Source organism: Rhincodon typus, chromosome 9, assembly GCF_021869965.1.
Source record: "Rhincodon typus isolate 14 chromosome 9, sRhiTyp1.1, whole genome shotgun sequence".
NCBI classification, from domain to species: Eukaryota; Metazoa; Chordata; class Chondrichthyes; order Orectolobiformes; family Rhincodontidae; genus Rhincodon; species Rhincodon typus.
This window is the reverse complement of record NC_063340.1, coordinates 65202222-65229854: the sequence shown is the minus strand read 5'-3', so window position 1 is coordinate 65229854 and position 27633 is coordinate 65202222. Positions and strand designations below refer to the sequence as shown.

The 27633-nt window shown below is 38.0% G+C and overlaps 1 protein-coding gene across 3 annotated transcripts in view; it reads right to left on the bottom strand.

Annotated features, from left to right (window-relative positions):
• Nucleotides 1-27633, bottom strand: part of srbd1 (S1 RNA binding domain 1) — a 266461-nt gene that overhangs the window by 179758 nt on the left and 59070 nt on the right. For all 3 annotated transcript variants that reach the window (XM_048601256.1, XM_048601258.1, XM_048601257.1), the window contains exons 13-14: nucleotides 24755-24845; nucleotides 22738-22845 (exon numbers count right to left, since the gene is read on the bottom strand). In XM_048601256.1, the coding sequence (XP_048457213.1) occupies nucleotides 22738-22845; nucleotides 24755-24845 (199 nt within the window). The remainder of the gene's footprint in view (nucleotides 1-22737; nucleotides 22846-24754; nucleotides 24846-27633) is intronic.

Here is a 27633-nt window from a genome sequence, read left to right as displayed (position 1 = left end):
TTAACGGTCATAGTAACTGAAGTAACAAAATATTTTGCTGTTTCCCTATTTGAAACTCTTCAAATATGGCATTTAATTTCATTATTGCAGGGAAAAGTTTTATTTCCACATATGTTAAAATCTTTTCCAGTGATATGCAGATTTATTAAAACTGCTGATCGTTACTTAATAAACTGTCTTGAACTGCTGTAAACATGGCAAGCTATAATTTTATTACGAACCAAATAGAAAGAATTTTGGCCAAAATGGTTTATACCAATGCTTAATGCTCCATGAGTCTCCTCCCACATTACTTCATCTAATGCTATCAGCAGAATTCCTTTGCAATTCACGTAGTTATCCACTTCTATTCCATTTATTAAATTTACCAATAGCCATAAATCATAGCATTTTCGACCAGTAGGTTTTTAATTTGTTATTGTAAATAAATTAATACTCCCAGTGCGCACTGCCTGCATCTGTGTAAATGCTGATTTGCAATGACATCAGAGCTGCCATAATTTTCAATGTAACACAGGAGGTATTGAACAAAAATGCAGTCTGTGCCCCTTGACTTTGGTAAGCAATCAATCACAAAATGAAGTCATTAGGAAAGAATAAAAGTTACAAAATAGATAGATTCCATAAAATGTTATGCCTGCTGAGGCAATATTGTAATAAGAAAGTGAAGGAGAAACAGAATAAGTTTATATTGCAAATAAGATATTGTGTACAGAATTTGCTTCAAAAGAAATTTAAACAGTGGGTCATGAGGTCAGTAGCAAGCGTGGATCAAATAATCTGAATATGATGTGAAAACTAGATACGTTATACACAGTGTGTACTTCTCACATTATTCCCCCGACAACACACTTTTGGGAATTCTGAGCTGGTCAGGGATCAATGTATGCCTTTAAACTATTTTTGCCTGGGCCACAGTTGTCTTAACTAACAGCAAGCTGGTTTCCCTGAGACACTTTTGTTCTGCTTGCTGTGATGATCCATCAACTCTGTGATGTCCATTCTGGTGTTGGAAACAGCTAATTCATTCACATCAGATCCCATGAAGCAGTTACTGAATTGTCTGTTGCTTGTGCTCACTAAATAAGCAATTGTCAACCATTAACAGCTAGTTGGTGCAACTGGTCTCTGCTCAGATGTTGAATGACTGGTAAGGTTTCTAATTATTTTGACTTTAGTTTCAGATTTTCAGCACTTAGAATGTTTCATTTTTTCTTTAGATGCACCATGAATTTCCCCACGAGTTTACATTAATCTGGTTCTCCCTGGTGTTGAAAATGTGGAGCTGAGCAAGTCTTGAGCATTTAATCCCATGCCTTTTGAACAGAAAATGGTCAGTTTAGGTTCCATTTGGGGTGATGGCAACATCACTGAACAATTAACTTAGAAGTCTAGTCTAATTCTCTGGGGACACAGGTTAAAATCTCACCACAACAGCTGGAGGAATAGGAATTCAATCAATAAATCTGGAGCTAAATATTCTAAATAATGGGGATTCATGACAACAACGACCAATTATTGTAAAAACCCATCTGGCTCACTAGGGTGTTCTCAAGAAGAAAATTTGCCATCCTTGGCTGATCTGGCCTATGTAGACCCACAACAATGTGATTGATTCATATCTGCCCTTTGAAACAGCCAAGCAAGCTATTCAGTTCAAGGACAGTTACAGATAGTCAAAAAATTCTGGTCATGTCAGTGACATTCAGGCCCTAAGAAAGAATGAAAAATAAAAATTCCACATTTGAGTTTACATCCAGGCATAGTACCGCATCCTTAGATGAAAGCAATACTGACATCTGGATCTGTCAATTGCTTTTAACGGAGGGTAGTTCTTCAAGCTAACAATCTTCACTGGGAAAACAGCATCCAAATAGATTCAATTGACATTCACCACATTGCAGTTTTCAGAACCACAATATGCTTATGAATGATAAGTGTACATCAAAAAGTACTGAATTGCCTGTGGAAGTTTTGGGGCCATCCTAAGATAATGCTATAGCATTTCATTAATATATTTTGTTTATCCAAGTAGAAACCAATTTGGCCTGCAAAAGCAGAGTAAAAAGGAAAAAGATTAGCATTTATATTTTTCACAATAAACATCCCCAGTATTTGGGAAAGTGAAATGTAGTTAACGTTGGAGGAAATATGGCGATCAATAGTGTACACAAACTGCAATGAAACAATGACCTGATTTATCAATTTTTATTAAGTCAGGAATACTATTGGAAACTCCCTGCTCTACTTCAAATAGTGCCAAACCATCTTCAAAATCCATCTCAGGAGGCAGATAGAGTCATTTAGCTGTACAACATGGAAACAGACCCTTCGGTCCAACTCGTCCATGCCGACCAGTTATTCTCAATTAGTCTCGTCCCATTTGCCAGCATTTGGCCCATGTCCCTCTAAACCCTTCCTATTCATGTACCTATCCAGATGCCTTTTAAATGTTGTAATTGTACCAGCCTCCAACACTTCCTCTAGCAGCTCATTCCATACACGCACCACCCTATGCATCAAAAAGTTCTCTCTTAGGTAAGTTAAATATCTTTCCCCTCTCACCTTAAACCTGAGCCCTCTAGTTTTGGACTCCGCCACCCAAGGGAAAAGACCTTGCCTACTCACCTTAGCAATGTCCCTCATGATTTATTAAAACTTCTATATGGGTCACGCCTCTGCCTTTGATGCTCCAGGGAAAATAGCCCCAGCCTATTCAGCCTCTCCCTACAGCTCAAACTCTCCAACCCTGGCAACATTCTTGTAAATCTTTTCTGAATCCTTTCATGTTTCACAACATCTTTCCTATAGCAGGGAGACCAGAATTGCACACAGTATTCCAAAAGTGGCCTAACCAATGTCTTGTACAGCTGCAACCTGACATCCTAACTCCTATACTCAATGCAAATGACCAATAAAGGCAAACATACCAAACACCTTCACAATACTGTCTACCTGTGACTCCACTTTCAAGGAACTATGAACCTGCACTCCAAGGTCTCTTTACCCAGCAACACTCCCCAGGACCTTACCGTTAAGTGTACAAGTCCTGCCCTGATTTGCCTTTCCAAAATGCAGCACCTCACATTTATCTCAATTAAACTTCATCTGCTACTGCTCGGCCCATCTGATCAAGATCCTGCCGTACTCTGAGGTAACCTTCGCTGTCCACTACACCTCCAATTTTGGTGTCATCTGCAAATTTACTAACCATACCTCCCATGTTCACATCCAAATCATTTATATAGATGACGAAAAGTGGGGGATCCAGCTCCGACCCTTGCGGCACATCACCGGTCACAGGCCTCCAGTCTGAAAAGCAACCCCCCACCACCACCCTGTCCTCCACCTTCGAGCAAGTGTTGTATCCAAAAAGCTACTTCTCCCTGTATTCCACGTGATCTAACCTTGCTAACCAGTCTACCATGAGGAACTTTGTCAAACTCCTTACTGAAGTCCATATAGTGCACATCCATCGCTCTGCCTCCATCAATCCTCTTTGTTACTTGTTCAAAAAACCCAATCAATTTAGTGAGTCATGATTTCCCACACAAAAAGCCATGTTGACTATCCCTAATCATTCCTTGCCTTTCCAAATACACGTAAATCCTGGCCCTCACGATTCCCTCCAACAACTTGCCCACCAACGATGTAAGTGTAAGTTTAACATTTATCAAATGATACCACTTACAATAGTGCAACATTCCCTCCATATTGGATGGAGTGTCAGCCGAAATATGTGTGCCCAAATCTCTGGATTGGCACTTGACACCAAATTGACACCAACTGAGCTGAAAGCATGGCTACTGAGCCAAGGCTGACAACAGTGCAAAACAGCAAAATTCAAAACTAAATGTAACATAAACAGCACATAATATTAGCAATGGCAACATAATATTCAGCAAAATGATAATGCATTAGTCATGCAGTCCGAGTATATTATTAATTCCATTTCAGTCACCTTACTTAATCATGCTCAACTTTGCCACCTAATTTGATAAAGTGAAGGCTCTGGAAATATTACATTGAATACACATACCAAAGAAAAATATTATCAAGCCACAAAACATTCTAACAGGTTTAGTTTTGTCACATGGACTTCTCTCGAGTCTCATCAGTTTATTGTAAAATGCTTCAAGCATACACTACTTCCTAACATTTACATAATAATGCAGTTTAGACCTGTTCAAAATTGTCAGAATTATGATACACTACAGTCAGGAGTGTCACTAGATTTCCAAGCATTTACTTTGTCCTGTGCTGTCCAAAGCAAGTGTTGGAAACACAATTACATGGTCATCTAATTCTTCAATCTGCAGTTCTCACCTTGACCTGTGATCTTTTTTAAAAAAAAAAGATGAGGGTGTCACTGGTTAGTCTAGCTTTTATTGCCCTTAATTGTCCTCGAGAAGGTAGTGAAAAGCTTCCTTCTTGAACCACTGCAATCCACGGGATAGGTAAACCCACAGTACTGTTGGTAGGCCAGAATTTTGACCCAATGATAGACTGGCAATGTAATTCCAAGTCATGATGGTGTGTGGCTTGGAGGGAAGCTTGTAGGTGGCACATCTGCCATTCCTTTCCTTCGAGGTAGCAGAAGCTGCAGTTGAAGAAATTGTGGAGAGTTGCTCTAGTGCAAGTTGCAGACGTGATACATTGCTGCCATTGTGCATTTTTCCAAAGATCAGTGAATTTTGAAGATGGTGGATGGGATCCAATCAAGTGGGTTGCTTTATTCTGGATGGTGTCAAGCTTCTTACTTCGAGCTGCACTCATCCTGGCAAGCAGAGAAAATTCTACCACACTGACTTGTACCTCTAGATGGTGTCCAGACTATTTTAGGGAGACAGATGATGGGTTAATTGCCACTGGCCTCAGACTGGTTCTTGTGGTCAAAGTATTTAGATTATTGGTCCAATTCAGTTTCTGATTAATAGTAACACCCCAAACCTTGATAGTGGGGAATTCAACTGTGGTAATGACATTTAATGCCAAGGGATGATTTGTAGATTATCTTTACTAGGAGATTACTAATGCCTGGTACTTTGCATGGCAGACATTACCTGCTATTTTTCCACCTGGATGTTGTCCAGGTCTCGCTTCAATATTTGAGGGGTAGCGGCTGGTTCTGAACATTGTGCAATCATTAACAAACATAGTTGTTTCCATCATGAGATTAAAAGTAAGTAATTGATGAAGCAGCTGAAAATAGTTTGGCTTAGGATACTGTTCTGAGGAACTCTTGCAGTGATGCCCTGGAACTTAGATGATTAACTTTGTACAAACACAACCATCTTACTTTGTGCTAGGTATGACTTGAACCAGTGGAGAGTTTTCCCTGATTTCCATTGTATGGTTTTTTGATGCTATATTTGTTCAAATGCTGTCTTGATATCAACTGGAATTACTCTCACCTCATCAGAGTTCTTTTACCTTCACCTGTTTCTTGATATATTGGGTAAATAGAATTGAATGAGGACTGGTATCTGGAATGCTGGAGACCTCAGGAGGATCAGGAATGGATCAGCCACTTGGCAGTTTTGGCTCAAGATTGTTGCAAATGCTGCAGTTTTGTCTTTTGTACTGATGCAATAGGTTTCCCTATTATTGAGAATGGGAATGCTTGTGATGCCTCTTCCTCCTGTTAGTTTAGTTGTTCACCACAATCCACAACTGGATGGTAACAATGATGTAGAGATGCCACTGTTGAACTGGGTTGACAAGGTCAGAAATGAGACGACACCAGGTTATAGCCCAACAGGTTTATTTGAAATCTCACACTTTCAGAGCGTAGCCCCTTCGTCAGATGAAGTGAGAGAGAGCACACAGACACAGAATTTATAGGCTGAGAGATCAAGGGTAACAAGACTGCAGAGGTTAGACTCGATTTGCGAAGGGGTCCTTGTAGTGCAGTGGGAGTGTCCCCACCTCTGGGCCAGGCGGCCTGAGTTTGAGTCCCACCTGCTTCAGAGGTTTGCAAAATCATCTCTCAACAGACTGCTTAGAAAATATACAGATCTGATCTGTTGGTTAGGGAATCACTTGTCCTTAACTGTCCCATCCTTTTTCTGCTGTTTGGCACACAAAGAGTCCTTTGCTGTAGCTTTTCATCAGATTGACACATCATCTTTGGGCATGTCTGTTGCACACCTGACAAGTTCACTACACCCTCCACTAAGCCAGGGTCATTACCCTAACTTGATGGTAACAGCATAGAACTGAGTATATGCTGGGCCCTGAGATTACAAATTGTATCAAATACAATTCTGCCAGTGATGGCACACATACATCATGGATGCCCAGGTTTGAAACACCACATCTGTTCAACATCTATTATGTTTAGCACAGTGATAGTGCCACTCAACACTACGAGGGCATCCTCAATGTGAAGACGGGGCTTCATCACCACAAGGACTGTGTGGTGGTCAGTTCTATTGATACTGTGATGCATTTGTGCATCTATGACAGGTAAGTTGGTAAGGATGAAGCCAGTTAAGTTTTCCTACTTGTGGTATCCCTCACTATTTTCCATCCACCCAGTTTAACAGCTGTGGGCTTTAAACAGGCAAGGAACAAAGCCTGAATTGTTTATTAGTGCCCTATCACTCTCAATAGCATCGCAAAGGAGTGGTGCAGAAAATATATTAAATCAATGGAACAGAATTCATGGGCTACTATGGTTCAAAAAGACAGCTCACCACCAACTGTTTGAAAGCAATTAGGGATGGGCAATAAATGCCAGTCCAGCCAGCAATACCTATATCCTGCCAATGAATATCAAAAGGACAGGAAGGACTTGATCATAAATCCAGGCTGAGTCCCAGTTGATTACCTCCAAGCTGATTCACAGGTGAAAACCTGAATTAAATGTTAGGTAACTTTAAAACATAGGGTTAACTTGGTAAACACAGATCTGAACAGTTTCTCAATTAGTTACAGCTTGATTTTTTTTAAAAATCAAAGTCTAGATAGGATCATAGCACGAGGCAATCAGTATTTTCCAGTGGAATAGCAAGTTGAGGATACCAAAAAGTTACAAATCCACAAACATTTCTTCAATTATGTTGAGGCACTCTCAAATTGATGCTTGTTTACTTTTGAGTGCAGGAGACTGATGCTAATGCTAGCTTTCATTGTTTACATTGAAGAGTCCAAAACTCCAAGCTTACATACCCAGAATTATTCAAGAGAGCTAGACAGATTTCTGGCTGAAGCAGTTACAGTGCATACAAGTACGTGAGATGCTGGGTAACTTGTTTCACGGTCACTGAATTCTTCTAGCATGTGCTTGATCACCCAAGACAAAATGGATCTTCTAGAATTCTTTAAAGCCCCTCGAAATGATCTTATTTTTAAAACATGTTGGCCCTTTGCAGAAGATTATTTGATTGCTATTGAGTGAGCAGTACAAAAAGTCATAAATGTTAAGTTGAAACATGACTATATGAACAGGCTCAGTCGATCAGCTTCTCTTGTATGTATATGAAAAACAGATAAAAAGATCCAATAAAGTATTACAAAACTTTCTAAAATTGCTATAAACTGCCTGTATTTCTACTGTTATGAATAGTCATCAAAATTACAGTGCAATGTCATTAGTCTGGCCTCTGCTAAAGCACAACAAATCCTTGACATTAGATATTAATATTGTGAATTTCGGCAGTGCACAAACCTAACAGTTTGCTAATACTATACAATGCATGTAAAGAATTTGTTAATGTAGAAAACTGTCTGAAAAATGAACTGATATTGAAAACAAATTAATAATTTCACAAGATAATATTGTCTATCCCAAAATATAATAATAACTTAGCTGAAGACAGCCTATATTATTCTTAGAAAAAAGGACAAACATTTGTTGTCACATCTACAATGACTGTATGCTAACACAACCCGATTGCTAGAACACAACTTCTTAATCTTTTCTTCACTGATACAACAAACAACACATCTATGACACCACAGTGAGTGTATTCATTCATGAGAGCCTAACACTCAGAAAATCCATCAAGGAAAGAATGATCAGATTTCTGTCTTCATCTTGTCTGAAACTGATGACATTTTTTGTTAAGAAAGGGGTCCAAATGGCAGGTGTCAAAATGGTTTAACTTCACACATGCAGCTAGAAGGCACAAGAACAGACATCAGCGTGTGGCAATGTCACGGCTACAATCTAGCTGCTGTGAGAGTGCATATCTGAAAAGAGCAAACCTCATAATCTGTTACATCAATCTGGTGCCAGATGTTATTATCAGAACAAAGCTGGTGCTGTAGATTCATCCTCAGGAGAAATGCACATTCCAAGTCACCAAAAAAAGAGGAGACAAAGTATGGCACCTTCTAAGCCTTGAGGTGAAGACTGCTTGCACGGATGTGTGCTATTAATCTAACCAGGCTCTAGAAAGCATATTAGGTCAGGGGTTCCACAGCTCAACATATTTTAGAGTGAAAATGAAATAATCCCAGTTTAAATATATCAAAATAATGTATTTGAAGGCAAATTGTTGCATTTAAACTTGACTCAAAAAATTAACACATTTTAGTGAAGGCTTCAGTATTAGAATATATCAGAACTAAAACTGCTCTCTGTCTCCCATGATTTGTATCAAGCAAATACAACACAAGAACAATCAAGGCATCGCAAACTTCCATTGTCAAAAATATAATTGGAACCATGTCTAATTCTGGTCCACAATTTTTTTGTCAACTTGGTACCACAAGCATCAAGATTTCTTTCAATTCTGAGAATTTTGTTCCTGAAATTCTTAAAACTATTGGAAGTGGAACATTATCAGTAGTAAAGGACTTTGCAATTTATTCTTTTCTGTTTAGGCTCCGAGGAGTTTAAACAAATTTTTCTCTTTAGAATTTTGTATTCATTCACTGAAAGGCAGAAAACCATTACAATGCTACACATTCAAGGAAGAACCTCCTATAACGTATCCATATTTACAGTGAAATGGTTTAGAGATGTCCAAATCATCACCTCCACTAGAACAATGACTTTGCCACTCAGCAAACCAGTACCAAATGGGATCAGCTTGGTATAGCTGCCAGCTCCATAACAGACATTTCAGCTCAATTCAAGTATATCATGCACAATACTGAGAAAGTGGAACATGACGGAGAGAACCGCCTTTGAATGACATGCAAAAACAAGACTGCATCTGCTGGTTCTGGTGGTTCAGCTGCATGATCATGAAAACATTCAAAGATGATATAGTTTTCTTTCAGTGCAGTAATTTTCCATCAAAACAATTCCTTTGCTTGAGGAAAGGACTTTCCTGCTTTCTTTCTGAATAAATTAAACTGGCACCAGCCATACTTTCATGTGTTTCACCCTTGCTGAATATGAACACCGGTATGGAGTCTTATACATTTGTTTTGGTTAAGTCTCAGTTGCATCAGGTATTTCGGAGGGTTTTCCTCCTCAGAGCCTAGTGAGCTTTCTCAACTGATCTCACCAAACTCATCACATTAATCACCTACCACACACCTATGGTGCCCCTCATGTCCAATTTCCAGCTTACCATGCATCAGAACTTGCCACTCAGCAGATATCCATCAAAAGACCAGAATCCCTTGCAGCCATGCCATCTCTAATAGGCTGTAGTGCGCCTGGACAAGTGTTGCTAATTAGCAATGTTCCTCACCAGCAAAATCATGGCCCAACAGAGACTAAACCATATTGCTCACGGCACACAGCCAACACAGATAATACTCCTTCACATGAAGGACCCCAAATTCTCAACTAAGTCGCAGATTCATCTCCACATCACACACTTTACCTGTCTGTTTTCATTTCATCTAAACATCCGCTTAGGTCTGCATCTCCTCATCTCGTATGTCCATTTCTCCAAGTCCTCAAAACCTAACTCTCAGCTTCCCGACACCATTCCCAAATCTTCCCTCGCACCAGGAAGCTTCTCTATTTGGCTGGCCACTGCAGGGAAACAGATAATAGTGAAAAAAAAAGTTCCACCATTAAAGTTCCTGAGAGGAAGTTCACCTTACCGGGATTCCTGAAGCAAAACTGCTCCCTCATGCTCTCCCGATAAGCAGCAGCACCAATGGGCCCAAAATGTCTTTTTCTTTTAAATTGGGCTTCCAAATTCTTGAGTTTAATTAGTTTGTTTTATGTGCAAGGCTAATTGTCAACAGAGTCATTCATGCCATTTATCCCACTGGTATTTAGGTTAAATAAATAAATTATTGCTCTTAGCTTACATCAAAAAATTCATCTTACAAACTGTCCTGAACAGAATCAGTGCCATAAAATGAAAGGTAATCCATGTCTGACATGTCAATGGTTCGTGCCTAAAATCAATATCCATCTTTTAGGTACTACCTTTAAGGCTCTTATGCACAGTAGTAATAGAATCTGTGCCTCTAAACCAGGAGACCTGGTTTCAGGTCCCACCTGCTCTAGAGGTGGGCAACAACACACCTGAACAGGTTGGTGAGAAAATATATTTTAGGGCCCTTGTGGCACAGTTGAAGTGTCCCTAATTCTGCACCAGGAAGTCTGTGTGCAAGTCCCACCTGGTCCAGAGCTGTGTAATAACATTGCTGAGCAGATTGATCTGGAAAATATTTGGTAATACCATTATAAATGTGCTCAAACAAGTTGAAGGGGTTAAAGTCTGTTATGTAGACCATAGCCATGTACAGTAATCAAGAAACTAAATCAGATAATGGCTCGATCACTTCAAGCCAAGATTTTAAATACTGAACAATATTAGAGAAAAGAAAGGCTACTTTAATTCAAATAGAAGATTGCTCGAGTTTTGATTTCAATGCAGCTACATTATGACTGTATCGCAACAACATTTATATGAAATGCTTTGATAAAGTAAGCAACATATCAAAATCAAGCTTTACTTAAATAAGAGTTTCTGTCATTAATATTCAAAACCTACATCTTTCTAACATCATTCAAAAACAATCACAATCTGGATTAAACCACAATAAGTTTAAATATTCAAAGTGCCTTATATAAATCATGCCATTTTTTTTAAAAAAACCTAATCTCACGTCAGTTTGAAACTACCAAGAATAATGGTAAATTAAATTCCAAGAATGTACACCCTTGCCCTATTTCTAAGAAAGCTTTACAAACAGTATGCACGTACAAGGATGTCACTTACACAGCTGTATGGATAGCTGCAATTTACACTCAATTCAACTTCCACAGTATTAAGAAAGTAACTTTTCAAACCTTACACGCTTGCTAAAATAAATGTAGAGTACAGGTTTTTATAATGAAATAGTTAACATCAATATTTCAACTATCACTATCTGAATATGCTCAAAAACTCGTTATTTGAGAACATGTCGAAAATTATTTTTAAAAACAGGCCTGACTTTAAACAAGATTATAAATGGGTTCCACAACTCCAAATAAAAGCAAAATACTGCAGATGCTGGAAAGCTGAAACAGAGAATGCTGGAGAAACTCAGCAGGCCTGGTAGCACCTGGAAAGAGAAAAAGAGTTAATACTCCAAGTCTGGTATGACTCCTCTTCAGAACTGTTCTGTTTATTCAATTCTGTAAAATTAAGTCTAAGTTAAATAATGATGCCTCCCCACTCCACCTATAGTTATGCCATTTGACTACAATTATTCTATAACTGGAACATTAGTTTTCAATTATTTTGCAATGTAAAAATTAACTTCAATATTTCAAAATTCTGCCTTCAGTGAAGATTGGTGGAGTCTGAAGACAAAAAGTATTATAGAATCATAGTTACAGTGTAAGAGGTGGCCATTTGGCCCACCTTGCCCATACCAACCGATGTCTCATTTTCCTACCAGTCCAAATGAGCCAGTGACTTTTTTTTTTAATTTTCATATTTTAATTCACATACAATACACAAGGCCCAAATCTTTTTCTGCTATATGGTCTAATACTCCTGCAATCGTATCAATATAGCAAATTCCAGGATTTGAATGCAGTTAACAATAAAGGAAGTGATATACGTCCATGTTTAGTGTCGGTCTTAGAGTGAGACAGCAAAAAAAATGGCTATTCGGCCTCTTGCATCAGTGCTTTGTTTTTAAAAAGTTCATTCCATTCCCCTAATCCTTCATTATCATGCAAAAACATTCCATTATAAGAACATATCCAATTCCCTTTAGAAAATGGCTGCACTTTTATTCTCATAATGTTACTCTGCTATTTCTTGAATTTGGGAGTCACAGGAGGGAAGGCACAAATTAAAAGAATCTCGACCTATCTTTTTTAAAAATGGGTAGGCATTCGCAGTTAGAAAACAATGACCCAGAACTGATACAACAATTTAATATTTAGACATCTATTACATAAATAGTGAACTTTGAATGAATTATCAAAGCAAACCTAGTGCTAGTGAAACCAATCCCCCAACAAGGGAAGAAAAAGAGAAAACTGGAAAGAAGAAAGCAAAAGGCTTGACTTTTAGTTTTGGAAAGTAACCAATTTCAAATGACAGACATAGACAGAAGAAATTTACAGGAACCCTTCATAAACCATACATAATGGCTCCACTGACGATTGGGAAGTAAACTGCTGAATTTGGATGCAGAGGTAAGTGCTCGACTAATAACTTTCAGCATGACTAAAATCTAAGTCTGTCAGCAATTTTCAGTGAATCACAGAAAACTGGACATGGCAGTTGACTATTCCCCAATCTTCCACCAGCAGTGCTGAAATGGTATCTTGCTAAGAAATTTGGAAAATACATGAAAACCATTGTTTTTACTCGGCAATAAGACCAGCGGAGGATAAAAGGGCTGGTTCAAGAGTGAGAGACAAGCAAGACGATAAAACAAAAAATTAGCCTAAAAGCAAGACCCAGTGCAAGAATAAAATTGCAAGGCCAAAACGAAGAACATCAAGACTGACAGCATGTGTAAAACAGCAGACCCAAAACAGTATATTGAGGCCGGCAGAAGAATAGCCTGAAAGCCTAACAGTCACTTGCTAAAGCAAATCCAGACAGGGAAGCACTCTCGTGGTCGTCAAAGGACACTGACGGCCAAAATAAAAAACAGTGCAGCCTCCACTGAAAGCAAGTCTACAATTTAATTATGGGAACTAGAAGAAAACTTAGATTTTCTTTCTGAATCCTAACTTTTTTCTAGACCTAATTTCTCCCTCTCTCCATAACTTTGAGTGTATGAGCATGACCATGTTTTCATTGTTGTCTATTGTATACATTTGTCTTCCTTTTTATCGTAATTATCATGTAGTTGTGTGATGACTTCATTACATAAAGTGCTGGCAACGTTCAAAACCAGAAACAACAATAACAATCCTTTCCATTAGGATTAGATTTCTAATGTGTTAAAGGGTTAAAAGTCAGAAAATTGGATTCTAAATTCACAAAACAGAGCAATATGTTTAAGATTGTTTCTAAGAATGATTGCCTTTGATTTAACATACACAAAGCTCTAGTTATGCAATTTCAACCTAAAGCTTTCATTGCCAAAATGGGTATTTGAGATATAAGTGTAGGATATATTTTGCAGGTCTAAACCCTGAACCATTCAACCTCATTCTTACTGTAATCAAACATCAGTAGCCGGTCAGTGTGATCTCGAGTGACACAAACCTAGGCAGTTGATAAAAATGCACAATGTGCACTATTATTTCACAATTGAAATAAGGTGACAGGTAGAATCACAAAGACAAAAGCTCTGTAAAAATAAAGTAGTCCCGTTTTAGAAAACAATTTGAAGTGTTGTAATATACTACAATTATAAAGCATTAATAATACATACCTTACACTCTACTGTTTAACAATTATTTCCCTATACACCTAAATGGTAAAAAGGCAGCTCTTGACATGATTTCAATGTGCCATATTTAATGGCCCAGCACATTACAAAGTTAATGAGCAACAAATCATTACATTAAAAGTACTTCTCTTTCCACTCTGTGCAATACAGCCCCTCAAGAGATAGGATCAGAGTCCTCTTTGAAGAGGAAGTGTTTTGCCTCAAACTGTGCCTGCACTTGAACAGAGTGAGATCTGCCTTAACCAAAGCCCAACTGCAAAAATAAACCCATTTATTGTAATCTCCAGCAACACCTGCAATAAATTCTTTTTCAAGGATCTGTGAAAGGATGCAGAACAGCCAGGTCATTTGATAGACAACATTTAATACCAGAGGATTCACATCAGCCATTTCCTTTTAAAAGTACAGTCTTTGATGCTGACTCTCTTTCGTATACTTTTTCATGGTACATTAGTAAAAATAAAGGCAACTCAGAGTAATCAGAGTCTAAAGGACGCATCTAAAGTTACAGCATGGCGGGTACCTGATGAAATAGATTAATGCTCTTTGAATAGGCAATAAATGCCACTGGTTCAATGTGCCAATCAGGTAAATAATATGGGTGCCATTGGACGACTTCATTTCTGCAACCAGACCGTGTCCTCGAGTCTCAATAATCAAAATGTGGAATTGAATGCTAAACATACCTAACAAGCAGTGATACTGAAGAAAAAAAAAATCAAACATAAATTAGAAGTATATGGGCGGAGTAAAACCAAAACAGGTATTTTAAACAATCAGTAAAATAGATCAACAGGTAGCTAGATGCCATATTTTAGGCAAGTTAAGAACAGACGATAGAAAAAGAAGTGCACGATAATAACGAGGAGTAAATACAGGGGTTATATAGAGTTTCCAGCTATAGAAGCAATACTGTAAATTTTGTTTTAAATTTAATCAAAGCCTATTTTGTCTTTTGCGAAAGGAGAACTGAATTTGCCAGTTCTCCATAACTTCACTTCCTCAAATCTCTAAAAGAATTCAATTTAAAAAGTCTATTTTTAAAAATTGAAACAAAGAATGTGTTCAATATAATAAAACCAAACTATGTAAGGTGTGGTATATTCTACCTTGTCCACGAAATCCTGAGGCAACACTACAAATGGTAATCTTAAAAAATATATAATTGCCCATAACTTACAGTCAGCAGTGAAGGAAAGGTGCTGGTCCTTCACCTTAGGGGAATAAAAAGCTGCTTACAAGGTTATGATAAGCTCTGGAGTACAGACTTTTGCTTTTCTGACATTGCTTGAATTCAGCACCCTTTATAAAAGCATCTATCAACACCACAAGTAGCAGGGAGGCTGATCAATCGATCAGGTGGAGAATCCTTACAGATGGCACAGCAAGCAATAACAAACAAGAATTGGAAATTACAGTTAAATCATTGCATAGGCAACAAAAACATTGAAAATTTGCATGAATTAAAGAAGAAATTAAATGGTAAAATGCAAAAAATTTCAAATCTTAATTTTTTAGTTGAGACTCAATACTTGTAAAAGTTAGGGCTAGAGTGTAGAAAGGTTGTTCAATTTTAATTATCACTTAGTCAGTAGAAATGCAGTTACTCTTAATTGAAAATTTAAGCCTTGTTCATTGGTCATTTGTGTGATAAAAGCAGATAATTAAAGTCATGCCTTCACCAAGACATCTTTGGAGAATGTAACAGCACATTCTGTTAGAAAAACAGGGTATTCAGGCAGCAAGTTCTAATTTCCGTGTTTACTTGCGCATGATTGCTATCATTTTGCCCAGTAATAACAGCATGTGCTGACAGGCAATCCAATGTTACAAAATACAGGCCTTTTTTTCCCCAATTTGTCAGCCAGATTATATGCATTCAATACAAGATAAGAATTTGGCCAGTTAAACTGGGAAGAATTATTAGTACAATTGTATTCTTCAATGCTGCACGATATGAATGTCAAGAATCATACAAAGCAGCATCAGTGACAACATTGATCTTCAATATCTGTATTCGATGATAGTTAAGACAGAAAGAAACCTTGCTTTCATGCTTAAAATTGCCAGTTTTACCTACGTCCTTTTAAATAAACCTGGAAGGACCCAACAACTGCTAAGATTGGCTTCTCATCCAATTTCCCATCCCTTCATTTGAAGAAACAGAACACAAGAGTGCAGTGGGAATTCAGTTGAGTGGCATTAACAGTAACATAGGGCAACCAAAGGTCACTGGGAAAAACTGTAGCTGATCAATGGGCTACCTTCACAGAAGAGAGATGGTTTGGACCCAGTAAAGGTACATTATCTCAAAACAAAGTTAGAGCAAACAAATCCATAGCTCCCTCTGGGCGAAGAAAGAATATAAAAATCAAAATTATTGGAGGATTTTGAAAGTATCAACAAAAATTAGGAACGTCCAGTCTTGGTAAAAGTGGAGGAAAAGACCAGGCCAAGGTTAAGACACATTCCTCCCGAGCCAGTCTCCAGTTCTCGGTTGGTCGCATCCACCACTTGGGTGCGTGAGGGTCATTATGCTTAGCAAATTGGGGCTGGGGCCCCTGTTTACCAGTCTGCCACCCTCGAGCACCTGACCGCTGAGATCGAGTTGGCAGGCAACATGGCCCAGGACAATAAGATGCATCATCCCTGCCACCTGCAGCTCGCCATCCGCAACAACGAGGAGCCACCATCACCCAGGGTGGTGTCCCGCCCAACATCTGCCCAAGAAAACTGACCATCCATCAGGGTTTATACCAGCGGAGGGTGGGAGATCAGAGAAACGAAAATCAATTCCACAAAATAGAAAAAATATAAGAGTGCGTTTATGACAGGCTTCCAGGAGGAAATAGAATTGAAAATCAAGCTGAATATAACAAGTTCAGAAAGGAAGTGAAAAACCATTAAGAAAAGCAAGGAGAGTTATTGAAAAGAGGATGGCGGCTAAAATAAAAGAGAATTCCCAAAATCATCAGTAGGCTTATCAATAATGCAAAGGTGATAGAAAGTGGAGTAGGGTTGATTAGAGACCAAAAGGGGGATTTACACATTGAGGAAGGAAAGAAAGGACGGAGGGATTGGTGCAGAGGGGAAAGGAGGATGGGGGGGGCCAGTGAAATTATAACCAATGCATCTACTCAAGCCTCGAGTCTCTTCAACCTTGTATCTCTTTATAACAAATCAGCATATTTGCCTGTAAAATCAAACCAAATCCCTGTCTATAAACATCATCCTGCTGGATTATCATCAAAAATAAATTCTGCAACATCCCATTTTCAGCCTTTCCAGCTTCTGACGATCACATGAATTCAAGGCTTTTGAGAACATTTGTAGCTTGGTTTGTTGATGTGGTTGTTGATTTGCTCACCGAGCTGGTAAGTTTGTTTTCAAATGTTTTGTCACCCTGCTAGGTAGCATCATCAGTGCGCCTCCAGTGAAGTGTCAGTGTTCTGTCCTGTTTGCTCTTTGTGTCTTGGTTTGTTGGGGTGGGTGGCATCACTTCTAGATTTGTTCCTTTGTGGTTGGTATATGAGGTCCAGCTCCACATGTTTGTTAATGAAGTTCCAGTTTGAGTGCCAGGCCTCCAGGAATTCTCGTGTGTGTCTTTGCTTGGCTGGTCATAGGATGGCTACGTTGTCCCAGTCCCTCTTTGTCCATGTGTATTGAAATGAATGATAGCTGGTCATGTCTCTCGCTAGCTAGTTGTTATTCATGAATCCTGACGGCTAATTTCCTTCCAGTTTTCCCTGTGTAGTGTCTTTGGCAGTCTTTCCATGGTATCTTGTAAATAACACTGGTTCTGTTAGTTGTGGTTGTCAGATCCTTTATTTTCGTCAGTAGCTGTTGTAGTGTAGGTATCGGTTTGTGGGTTACTATGATTCCTAAGATATGTCCTTATTGCATGAAAGGGTGACTAGTGTCTCTGGACGTGTTGTGCCTTCCTGTTATGTAGGTATCGACGGAATACACACTGGTGTTACCTAGCATGGTGACAAAAAGTTGGTGAACAAACTTACCGGCTTGGCGAGAAAGTCAATAACCACGTAACAACCCGAGCTACAAATTTTCTCAAAAACCTTGAACACCTATGAGCGCAACACACTCTAATTTCCCAATGATGGTAAACAAATGCCATCCGACTGAGCGCTACCTGCAAGCAACTTCACTTCCTATTTGAATGCATCAGAAAACAGGTACTTCCACACAGTGTAAAACACAAGCCACCACTAAACAACCTTCAAGCATGGAAAACAGCTGAACAGAACAGCCGCAGAATGCTACAGGTTATGATTAATAATGCCCACAACCGCCTTCACAAATATGAGTGGGAAAATGCATGCCAAAAAACTTTATATTCAAACTCAACCAGCCAAGAATGGACTGCAATACTAGAATGAGCCATTACCATAAAACAACAGAAAACCAAGAAAAGGCAGGCTCTATAGGAGAAACTGGTTAAACTTACCCACAATAACAACACAGTCAGAGGTGACACTTGGATATGGAACCTATCTGACTGGCCACTCACAGCCACCAAAAAAAGCCGGCCTGGTACGCAGACTAAACTACAATCACAGAGACGCTAATAAAACCAGACTTCGGGGCTGCACTGGAATCCACATTAAAAAACATGGACTCACTGAAAAAACCCAACAAACTGTCAGACAGATAGCAGCCCAACACTAACCAGAAGGAATGAAAGGAACACATTCAACACATTAGAGAGGAAAGTGCCACAAGGACTCAAGAGAGACAGGAACATTGTAATCCTACTGGTGGACAAAGGGCACATGATTGTCATAATGAACAGAACACAGTACATCGAGAAAGCGAATACTTCACTTGTAGATACCGACACCTACCAACAGGTGGCGACAGACCCAACAACACAACTGGAAAGCCTTATTATAACCACCCTGAGGAATCTACACAAAATGGGTGAAATTAACAAATTCGATTACCAGAGGATGAAACCACAGGGATCAAACACACCCTACTTCTACGGGCTCCCTAAGGTGCACAAGCTGGAGGCCCCCTCAGATCCATTATCTCACTGCCAGGTACACCGACATACAGACTAGCAAAAGAACTACAAAGGAGACTGAAACACCTCGCAGACAGTTCAAACCATTCCATCCACTCCACCCAACAATTCCTCAACATCATCAAGGACACCAGAACAGATGAGGACGAAATCATGATCTCCTTCAACGTGATGGCACTATTTACCTCCATAAACATCACCTTAGCTGAAGGAACACCAGCCTTACTACTAAAAAACCAGGGATACAGACAACCTGCCAATACTAACACCATCAGTAACAACAGCACCCTCAAACTACTGGATTTGTACCCCACAATCTACTTCACTTTCAATGACAAGATATATGGACAAATTCCACTGGGACAACATAGCCATCCTAGGATAAGCCAAGCAAAGACATGCACAAGAATTCCTGGAGGCTTGGCACTCAAACTGGAACTTCATTAACAAACATGTAGAGCTGGACCCCATATACCAACCACAAAGAAATAAATCCAGAAGTGATGCCACCCACCCCAACAAACCAAGACACAAATAACAAGCAGGACAGAACACCAGCGCTTCACCAGAGCCGTACTGATGATGTTACCTAGCATGGTGACGAAATGTTTGCAAACAAACTTACCAGCTCGGCGAGCAAGTCAACAACCAAATCACATGAATTAATAACTACATTTTTGTCTTTTGACTTATTTTTAAATTGTAAGCGCTTTCCTTTTTTCTTCCTTGACACTTCTGTGTGACAATTATCCCTGTATTTGAATGCATTATAATCCATACTACTGATTTAACCCTAACAAGTGGTTTTGGGGGATCATTTTAAAAGTGGACTTCACTAACAGAGCATTTGGGAAAAAAAACAAAACAAAATGCTTCTGCTTAGGGACAAACGATGAGGGGAATGAAAGTGTTCAATTTACCTCTTTCCCTATCCATTGCATTACTGTATGTATAACACCTCTAAAACAAGATAAGGTTTGTTAAATTCTCAAAACAAAATGTCATATTTCTGAACTTCAAACTTTGAAAATATTTGATAATCTTTTAATACTGGATATTCTCAGAGTTTTGTATCCATTTTAGCATCTATGATTACCATTTGTAATGAAAACAATGATTCCAAATGCTCAATTTGAGCAATCTGCTTCAGCTATAATAATCTGTTCAAGCCAAGGGTGCAGCGCAAGTCAAAAAACAGTTAAAATCAATACCACTGTTGGCAACGGATAAAGATTTGTTACTTAAGTTCTTATGGCTCGATGAAACTTGCATTGGGCAGAAACCCAATACAAATCTGAATTGATAATGAAGGATGCAGCAGAGAAGCTAGGAAAAAAAAACTGATGTTATTTATGTTGGACTAGAACACACAAAAGCAAGAGAACAATCATCGCTAAAAGGCACAGAAAGAAATATTTGTTTTTCATTTGAGATTAGTGTCAAATAAATTCCAGATGGTATTTATAAACTCAAAAAATATTAGTTTATGGTCTCTTTCTCACCATAATATTTAGTTTTAATAAATTATTTTCACATCTTCCCCAATAATGCATTTCTAGATTTTATTCACACTTTTTCCCCTCATTTAATTTGATATTTATATTTGCAAGTTGTGCAACGCGAGAGAAAATTGAATAGGGAATGATGCAAATCTTCAAAATAACAATTTCTACTTAAATTTCTGTAGAATTCATTGTAAAGTCAAAACAGATGTCACAATAAATCAGTTTTGATGGTTCTATAAATTTACAGCTCTTTGAAGGTCCTCAGTCACTGAATATTTTTCTGACTTTTCCTCTTGCTGCTCAAGAAATATTTCCCTTTTGCCAATACATGCGCCATCTCAAATACATGTTTATATTTCCATTTCTTGGGAATATGACACCAGATTTCCATCAGAGCGATTAAATGGAAAGGATTCCCCACCCTGTTATGAGACCAAAGAGGTACATCACACAAAAACATTGAACAGGCACTAACTTTATTTCCATGGACAGTAAGCCACTATGACCAAGAATTTTAAGATAATGGCCAGCAGAAAGGGACGTTCAAATCCAGGATGTGGTTTTTAAATTGGTGGTTTTATTAATTATGACACAAGCCACTACAAGACTATTTAGATTATGAATACTGAAGCATGAAGTACAAGATCTCCATAAACTGCAGTGGATTTTTGCAAACCCATTCACTGCACAGAAATTGTCTCATTGAGATACCCCTGATCATTTAGTAGATTTATACACTGAGCAGAATGATACTTTCACGTGTGGTTCATTAAAGTGAGAACTGGAACCATGTTTGGTTTCAACATCCTCTAAATAAGTGGTGCTAGTGGAGGGGCAGAGAGAGAACATTAAGATTGTTTGGTGTTGGTGCAGTAGGTAGCAAAGACAAAGTTCATTGATGAATTTTAGTCAAGATGCCACCTGAAGACAGTAATTCTTGAAAAAGTAAACAACAGCATTTGATAAGGGGAATCCAGTTACAATAATCTAGCATGAAAGCCAAGTGGAACGCTGGGCAATCTGGAGGTCAGAGGCAACGAAGGTCAAGAAGATAGGAGATAAGTCTCATCAAAGTGATGGTTTCAAAGACAGAATGAGATGGAAACACAGAAGAAGCGGATGTGTCAATGATCTCAATCATAGTGACCAAGAATTTAAGATAATGGCCAGCAGAAAAGAGGAAATGTGGCTATCCACCTTCCAAAATGATCCTGGTACTACATACAACTTTGACAAGGGAAAATAGGTCTGAAAAACTGACACATTCAAGCCAGGTCCAGTACCCACTGCTATCGCCATGACATCACTTGTATTTGCTCCTTCCTCAATCCAATTACAGAAGAAACCCTCAGACATGCTTTCAACGCCAAATTCAAACTGTTCCAACGCTGTCCTACCAAGTTACTAACCTTATATAAGCATGGGCTCCTCTAAAACTCTGCTACATTCACCACAGTCTGAATCAAGTCTTACTCACCCATCATTCTCATACTCGTTCACCCGCATTGTCAAATTAAAATGCTCATCCGTACGAACAAATTAATTCAACAGCCAGCATCAGGAATATTCTTCCTCTCTAGCAGATATATCTTTAGTCATTCAGATCTGAGGCTATGGAATTCCCTTTCCAAACCACCCCCAGCCTAAGTCTTGACCAAGCTTTTAGTGATCCTCCTAATATCACCTGTAATTTGATGTCAAATTTTGTCCGTGTATACTTCAGTTTTCCCAGGATACTATATGCTAGATAAATGCTAATTGATATTAGGTTAATTGAATATCACAGCTCTGCACATAGAAATGTTTCTGATAATCAACATTTGTTTTCAGTTTTCAAATTCACAGGTTGAGAAGTAAGCTCAACCTACATGAATATATATTCAAAGTATAGGACCATCTTCCACTTCGAAACAGTGCAGTTGATTTCAAATGCTGACTTTAATCTAGCTAACAGTTTGCAGGAAAACAAGAGTACAGAGTCTCAGAACACTTAATTTGTCCCCATTGGGTGTGTTCCTAAAATAGATTATCTAATAATGCAGTCCTGAAGAAGGGTAATACCCGAAATGTTGACTTCTCCATTCCTCCAGATGCTGCCTGGCTTGCTGTGTCCCTCCAGCCTCCTGTCTGTCTACCTTGGATTCTAGCATCTGTAGTTTTTTTTTGTCTTACCTAATATTTCTAGCTTGTATGTCATTAAGTAAAATGTAATTTTTTTCTGGCAAGGTCTCACCATTGTCATAAAACCCATTTATTAATTCTTAAAGTGCATTTACAGAATATTCATCGCCTCAGTTACATGACTTTACCTGTTGTCTATAGATCTTGTCAAATAATTTTGCTTTAAATGAAGCTCTTCAGTTCAAATACAAGTATGATAAATGATAAAGAAAACTGAAGAGGCCTTACCAGTAGACAACATCCAGTGGAGCAAAATATTTCCTGTTTATCAAGTCAGCAAAGAAAGATTCTGTTTCTCTGCAAGCAGTTCCATTACCAATAACGATGGTCGAACAGCTTTCAGCAAAAGAAAAATAAAATTACAAATAGGTCTATATCCAAATTCAGAAAGCAATAAAAATCAAATTAAAATATTTATCAATTCAATCAACAAAGAAAACACTTCTTAAACTATGCTCGAAAGAAAGCAGACTAGACACTATAAAGACAGACTCCAAATTACAGCTGATCACTTCAGCTTTCTATTTAATTGGTTCACATATGTGCACTCTATTTTTCTTCTTGAACATGTTGAAGTATGTGCTTTGAAGCACAACTCATGACAAGCATTTTGGCTTCTTTTATAGAAGGAAAAAATGCCATCACAACATTTTTAGGGTCAATTATCAAAAAGTCACCTTTATCCAACAAATTTGTTGATTTATTGATTATGTTAGTCTAATGTCGAATTTACAGTGTTATGTATTAAAATATTAATGGTTATGAAGTTCCTTGTTCAATCATTTTCTATTGTCACCTAGGCACTTTGTATTTATTTACTTTTCTGTTTGTTTTTGGAATATACACAAAATCACAATTATTGCTTAACACTCTTGTTCTGAATCATTTCTCATTAATTCTCTCCTTGAATAACTGAAATCTTTGTAGATCAAAACATTAAGTATATTCATGTAATTGAATTACTGGGATCTGAAGTAAAACTGTAAATTAATAACTGAAGCGTTTTTCATTTTTCTGAACTTGTCTTTAAAAATTACGTTTCATGTACATAAAACAAAAAGAAAATCAAGGTTACATGGTCTTTGTAAAGAAAAACTTTCCACTGTTTATATATTTTCTCTATTTCACTGTTTCTACAAAATAACCTGCCTAGATGATTCATTGTTCTTTTGTTTCTTTGGATGGATCGAGTGCCGTACAAGTCTTTTGTCTTACTATATTGTAAAAACCTGCACTTACTCCCATGAACTGATGTGTTATATATGCATATATTTTATTACAGCTGCACTGCAAATTATGGTGCATGTTTTAAGTTTCAGGAAATATGAGATTCTTAAAGTTCAATTAAGTCACTGAAAATAAATGTCAATTTAAACCAAAATTATTTATATGAACTAGCTTAGTACAGCCTTCATATTTAAAAATTTTCTGACCTTATTCTATGAACAATTTTAGAGGATACCAACATTCTCCAATTGAACTGCACATTCCTTGGCAACCATTATAATGTATTCCAATGCAGAGACATACTCATTTAAATTTATAGACATTGTTTATAACAATCACAACAACTGCCAGATTGGTAGTACAGATGGCCGACAAGTCCCTGTAGAGATCATTACATCAAAAGCTAGGTCTCCTACCTGAACTTCACTAAAGCAAGCTATTTTTCCTCTTGTCATCCATGAAAAAAAGAGTTACATTTGCAATATAAATCCATTAATGATATTCACATTAAAGGGCAATCTTGATAAAATATTGACAATTACAGATGGTCTAATTGCCACATGTTAAATAAAGTCTTTACAAAACAAAAACAACTATTGAACACAAAGTAAAGGAGCACTATATCTTAAAAATTATAAACTAATTTAGCGAAAATTTATCTCCAATCAGGTCAAGGACATCGGCTCCCAATGTGAAGCCATCATTTAGTCAGACATAAATGGTCTTCTGACTGATTTTGGCACAACACTTATCTTAAGAAACATGACAGTGTCTGGGTCAGATCAAACTTATATTTCATGAAAAATACCACAAATAACCTTTCACTATTTTGCCTTATTAAATTTAGGAGTGATTTTATCCCTATGTTGTTTCACCGTACAAACTTATGCAAAATATTTAAATAAAATGAACACATTATGCATACATACATATATCACAAGTATTATTTCATTACCTGTGTCAAAATAGGTAATTACTTCATTTATTTGAAAATAAAAATAAAAATCAATTGTCACACCTGTATTTATGAAGCAAATGCTTTATCTTTTCAGCTTCTCGCTGTGCTCCTTGACCAAGTATGTAAATCACATCAGTATGAAGTATTTGGCCTAGATCAGTTTACAAAAGATCAAATTACTTTGTGAATTCGATGACAGGCAAATATCCACCATAACTACTGAATTCTTTTTATCAAAACAAGTATATGTGCATTAATTTTATAACGCAATTTGCCAATGAAGTTAGAAAAGAGCAATTAACCATAACAATCACAAAATCTTGGACCTTGGAACAAAGCATGTATGTACCATCCTTTAACTCTCAAAATGTTGAAACTTACTTCAAGAGGTCATGGTTGAAAAAAAAATTGGGCCATAACGGATTGATCCAATGCTTTCATCTGTTTTGCAAAATATCACCCGAGTACAGCATCAATAAAATATCATAATGCCACCCAATGGTGGACTAACAATGCTGCACCAACCTGTTATTATATTGCCTGACTTAGTAAATTTCAGAATCATGAACCTCTAACTAAATGCAAAATCAAATATTTAACAGATTAATTTTAAATTTAATTTGAACATTGAACAGTACAGTACAGTACAGGCTCTTCGGCCCACGATGTTGTGCTGACGTAGAACATAGAACAGTACAGCACAATTGACTCCCATAACTGCACTGCTCAATTCTTTGAACACAAACCTTTCATTGTTAAGTTATAAATAAAATGTGTGCAAGAAACACCACTTTAACCAATTTATGCTAGAGTGCAGGAACTATTTCACAAATGTATATTGCAAATAGTTGGTATGGCTCTTAATGAGAACTTTTCATCTGTATCGCCCAAAAGAGAGAAATGCAAGACAGAGTGCTGACTGGGTCATTGAATATATTCAAGACTGAAATTGACAAGGGAGTCAAAGGTTGGTAAAGTGCAGGCAGGAAAGTGGAATTAACGTCATAATCAGTAACCCATGATTTTACTGAATGGTACAGCAGAGTTGAGGAATCAAATGGGCTGTTCTTGATGCCACGTTCTTATGCTCACTATCATTTTCCAGGCCTGAACAAAAAGACCAAAGAACTGTGGATGCTGAAAAAACTCAGGTCTGGCAGAACTTGTTCTGAAGCAGTGTCACTAGACCTGAAACATTAACTCTGATTTCTCTCCACGATGCTGCCAGACCTGCTGAATTTGTCCAGCCATTTCTGATTTTGCTTCTCATTTTCCAGCCCTGTCTGGCTACAAGGTGTGTTGTCAGGGGACTGAAAGGCATCTAATATTGCAACTTTGCCTAAAAAATGAAAAAGGACAGACTAAGCAATTACAGACCAGTCATCCACATTCAAAGGCAGGAAAATGATCACCAAAAATTTGGAGGAACAGGATAAATCCTCATTAGATCAAAGACGGTCAGCTTGGATTTATTAAGGGAAGGTTGTGTCTGAGGTACATGATTGAACATTTTTGAGGAAGCAACAAAGACACTTAGTGAGCAACGCTGTAGTCTATATGAATTTTAACATGGTTTTGACGACGTCACAAATGGTACACTGGTTGTAAAAATAACAGCCCATGGAATCGAAGGCAAAGTGGAAAGTTGAAAATAAAAAATTGATTCAGAGACAGTAAGCAAAGGCTAACAGGTGTCTTTTTCTACCATGAAAGTTGCTTCTGATGGGACTGAGGACTCAACCCGCATGAGTCCTTTGCTTTTTGTATTATTGATCAATGATTCAGCCTTAAATATAGGAGGTGTGGTTAAGAAGTTTGCACATGACATAAAATTAACTATGTGGTTAATGAGGAAGAAGAATGCGGTATATTGTAGGAAGATAGCAAAGGATTAGTCAGGCTGGTGGAACAATGACAAATGAAGCGTTAGCTAGAGAAGTGTGAGGAACTGCATTTGGGGAGACTAATGAGGCAAAGGAATGAACAATGCAAAGTTTTTGAGAAGATTTGTAGCTCGGGTTGTGGATGAGGTTGAAGACTTGCTTGCCGAGCCGGTGGGTTCAATTCCAGACGTTTTGTCACCCTGCCACATCGGAGGTGCACTGACAATGTTATCTAGCAGGTTGACGAAATGTCTGCAATCAAACAACCAGCTTGGCAACAATGAACAATACATATTGATATGAAAGGATACTGAAAGATGTAGAGGAACAAAGAAACTCTGGACTGCATGCGCAGACATCCCTGCAATAGGATTAGGGCTTGATGGTGGTCAGGAAGGCATACTGGATAGTTAACTTTATTAGCTTAAGCACAGATTATGGAACTGAAAGGTTATGCAGCAACTGGATAAAACTGATAGGCCACCACTCAATGCATTTATGTAACCACAGTATAAGAAAGGTGTGATTGCATACAGAAGATACAAAGGAGATTAACAAAGACAGTACCTGGATTGCAGAAGTTTAGTTGTAATGGTAGATGGATAGGCTGGGGTTTCTTTTATGGAATTGAGGCAGCAAAGGAAAAACCTGGTGCATAAAATTATGAGCGGTCTTGCCAGAGTAGATATGAAGACCCTATTTGTCTTGGTTGAGATGTCTTTAACCGGGTACACACATTTAGCCAAGGGTGGGGAATTTTAAAGGAGACAGAAGTGGGCTTTTTTGACCTGGAGGGTGGAAATCTAGACTTAAGGCCTGAAAAATGGTAGACTCAAACCATCATTACATTCAAAAGCTACTTTAATGCGCATTTGAAGTGCCAGAAGCTGCAAGGTTTAGATCAAGCATTAGAACCTGATGAGGCTCGATGGCTCTTTGACAGATAGAGCAAACACAATGAGTCAAATGACCCGAGATAACAAGGTGCAGAGCTGGATGAACACAGCAGGTTAAGCAGCATCAGAGGAGCAGGAAAGCTGACGTTTCGGGCCTAGA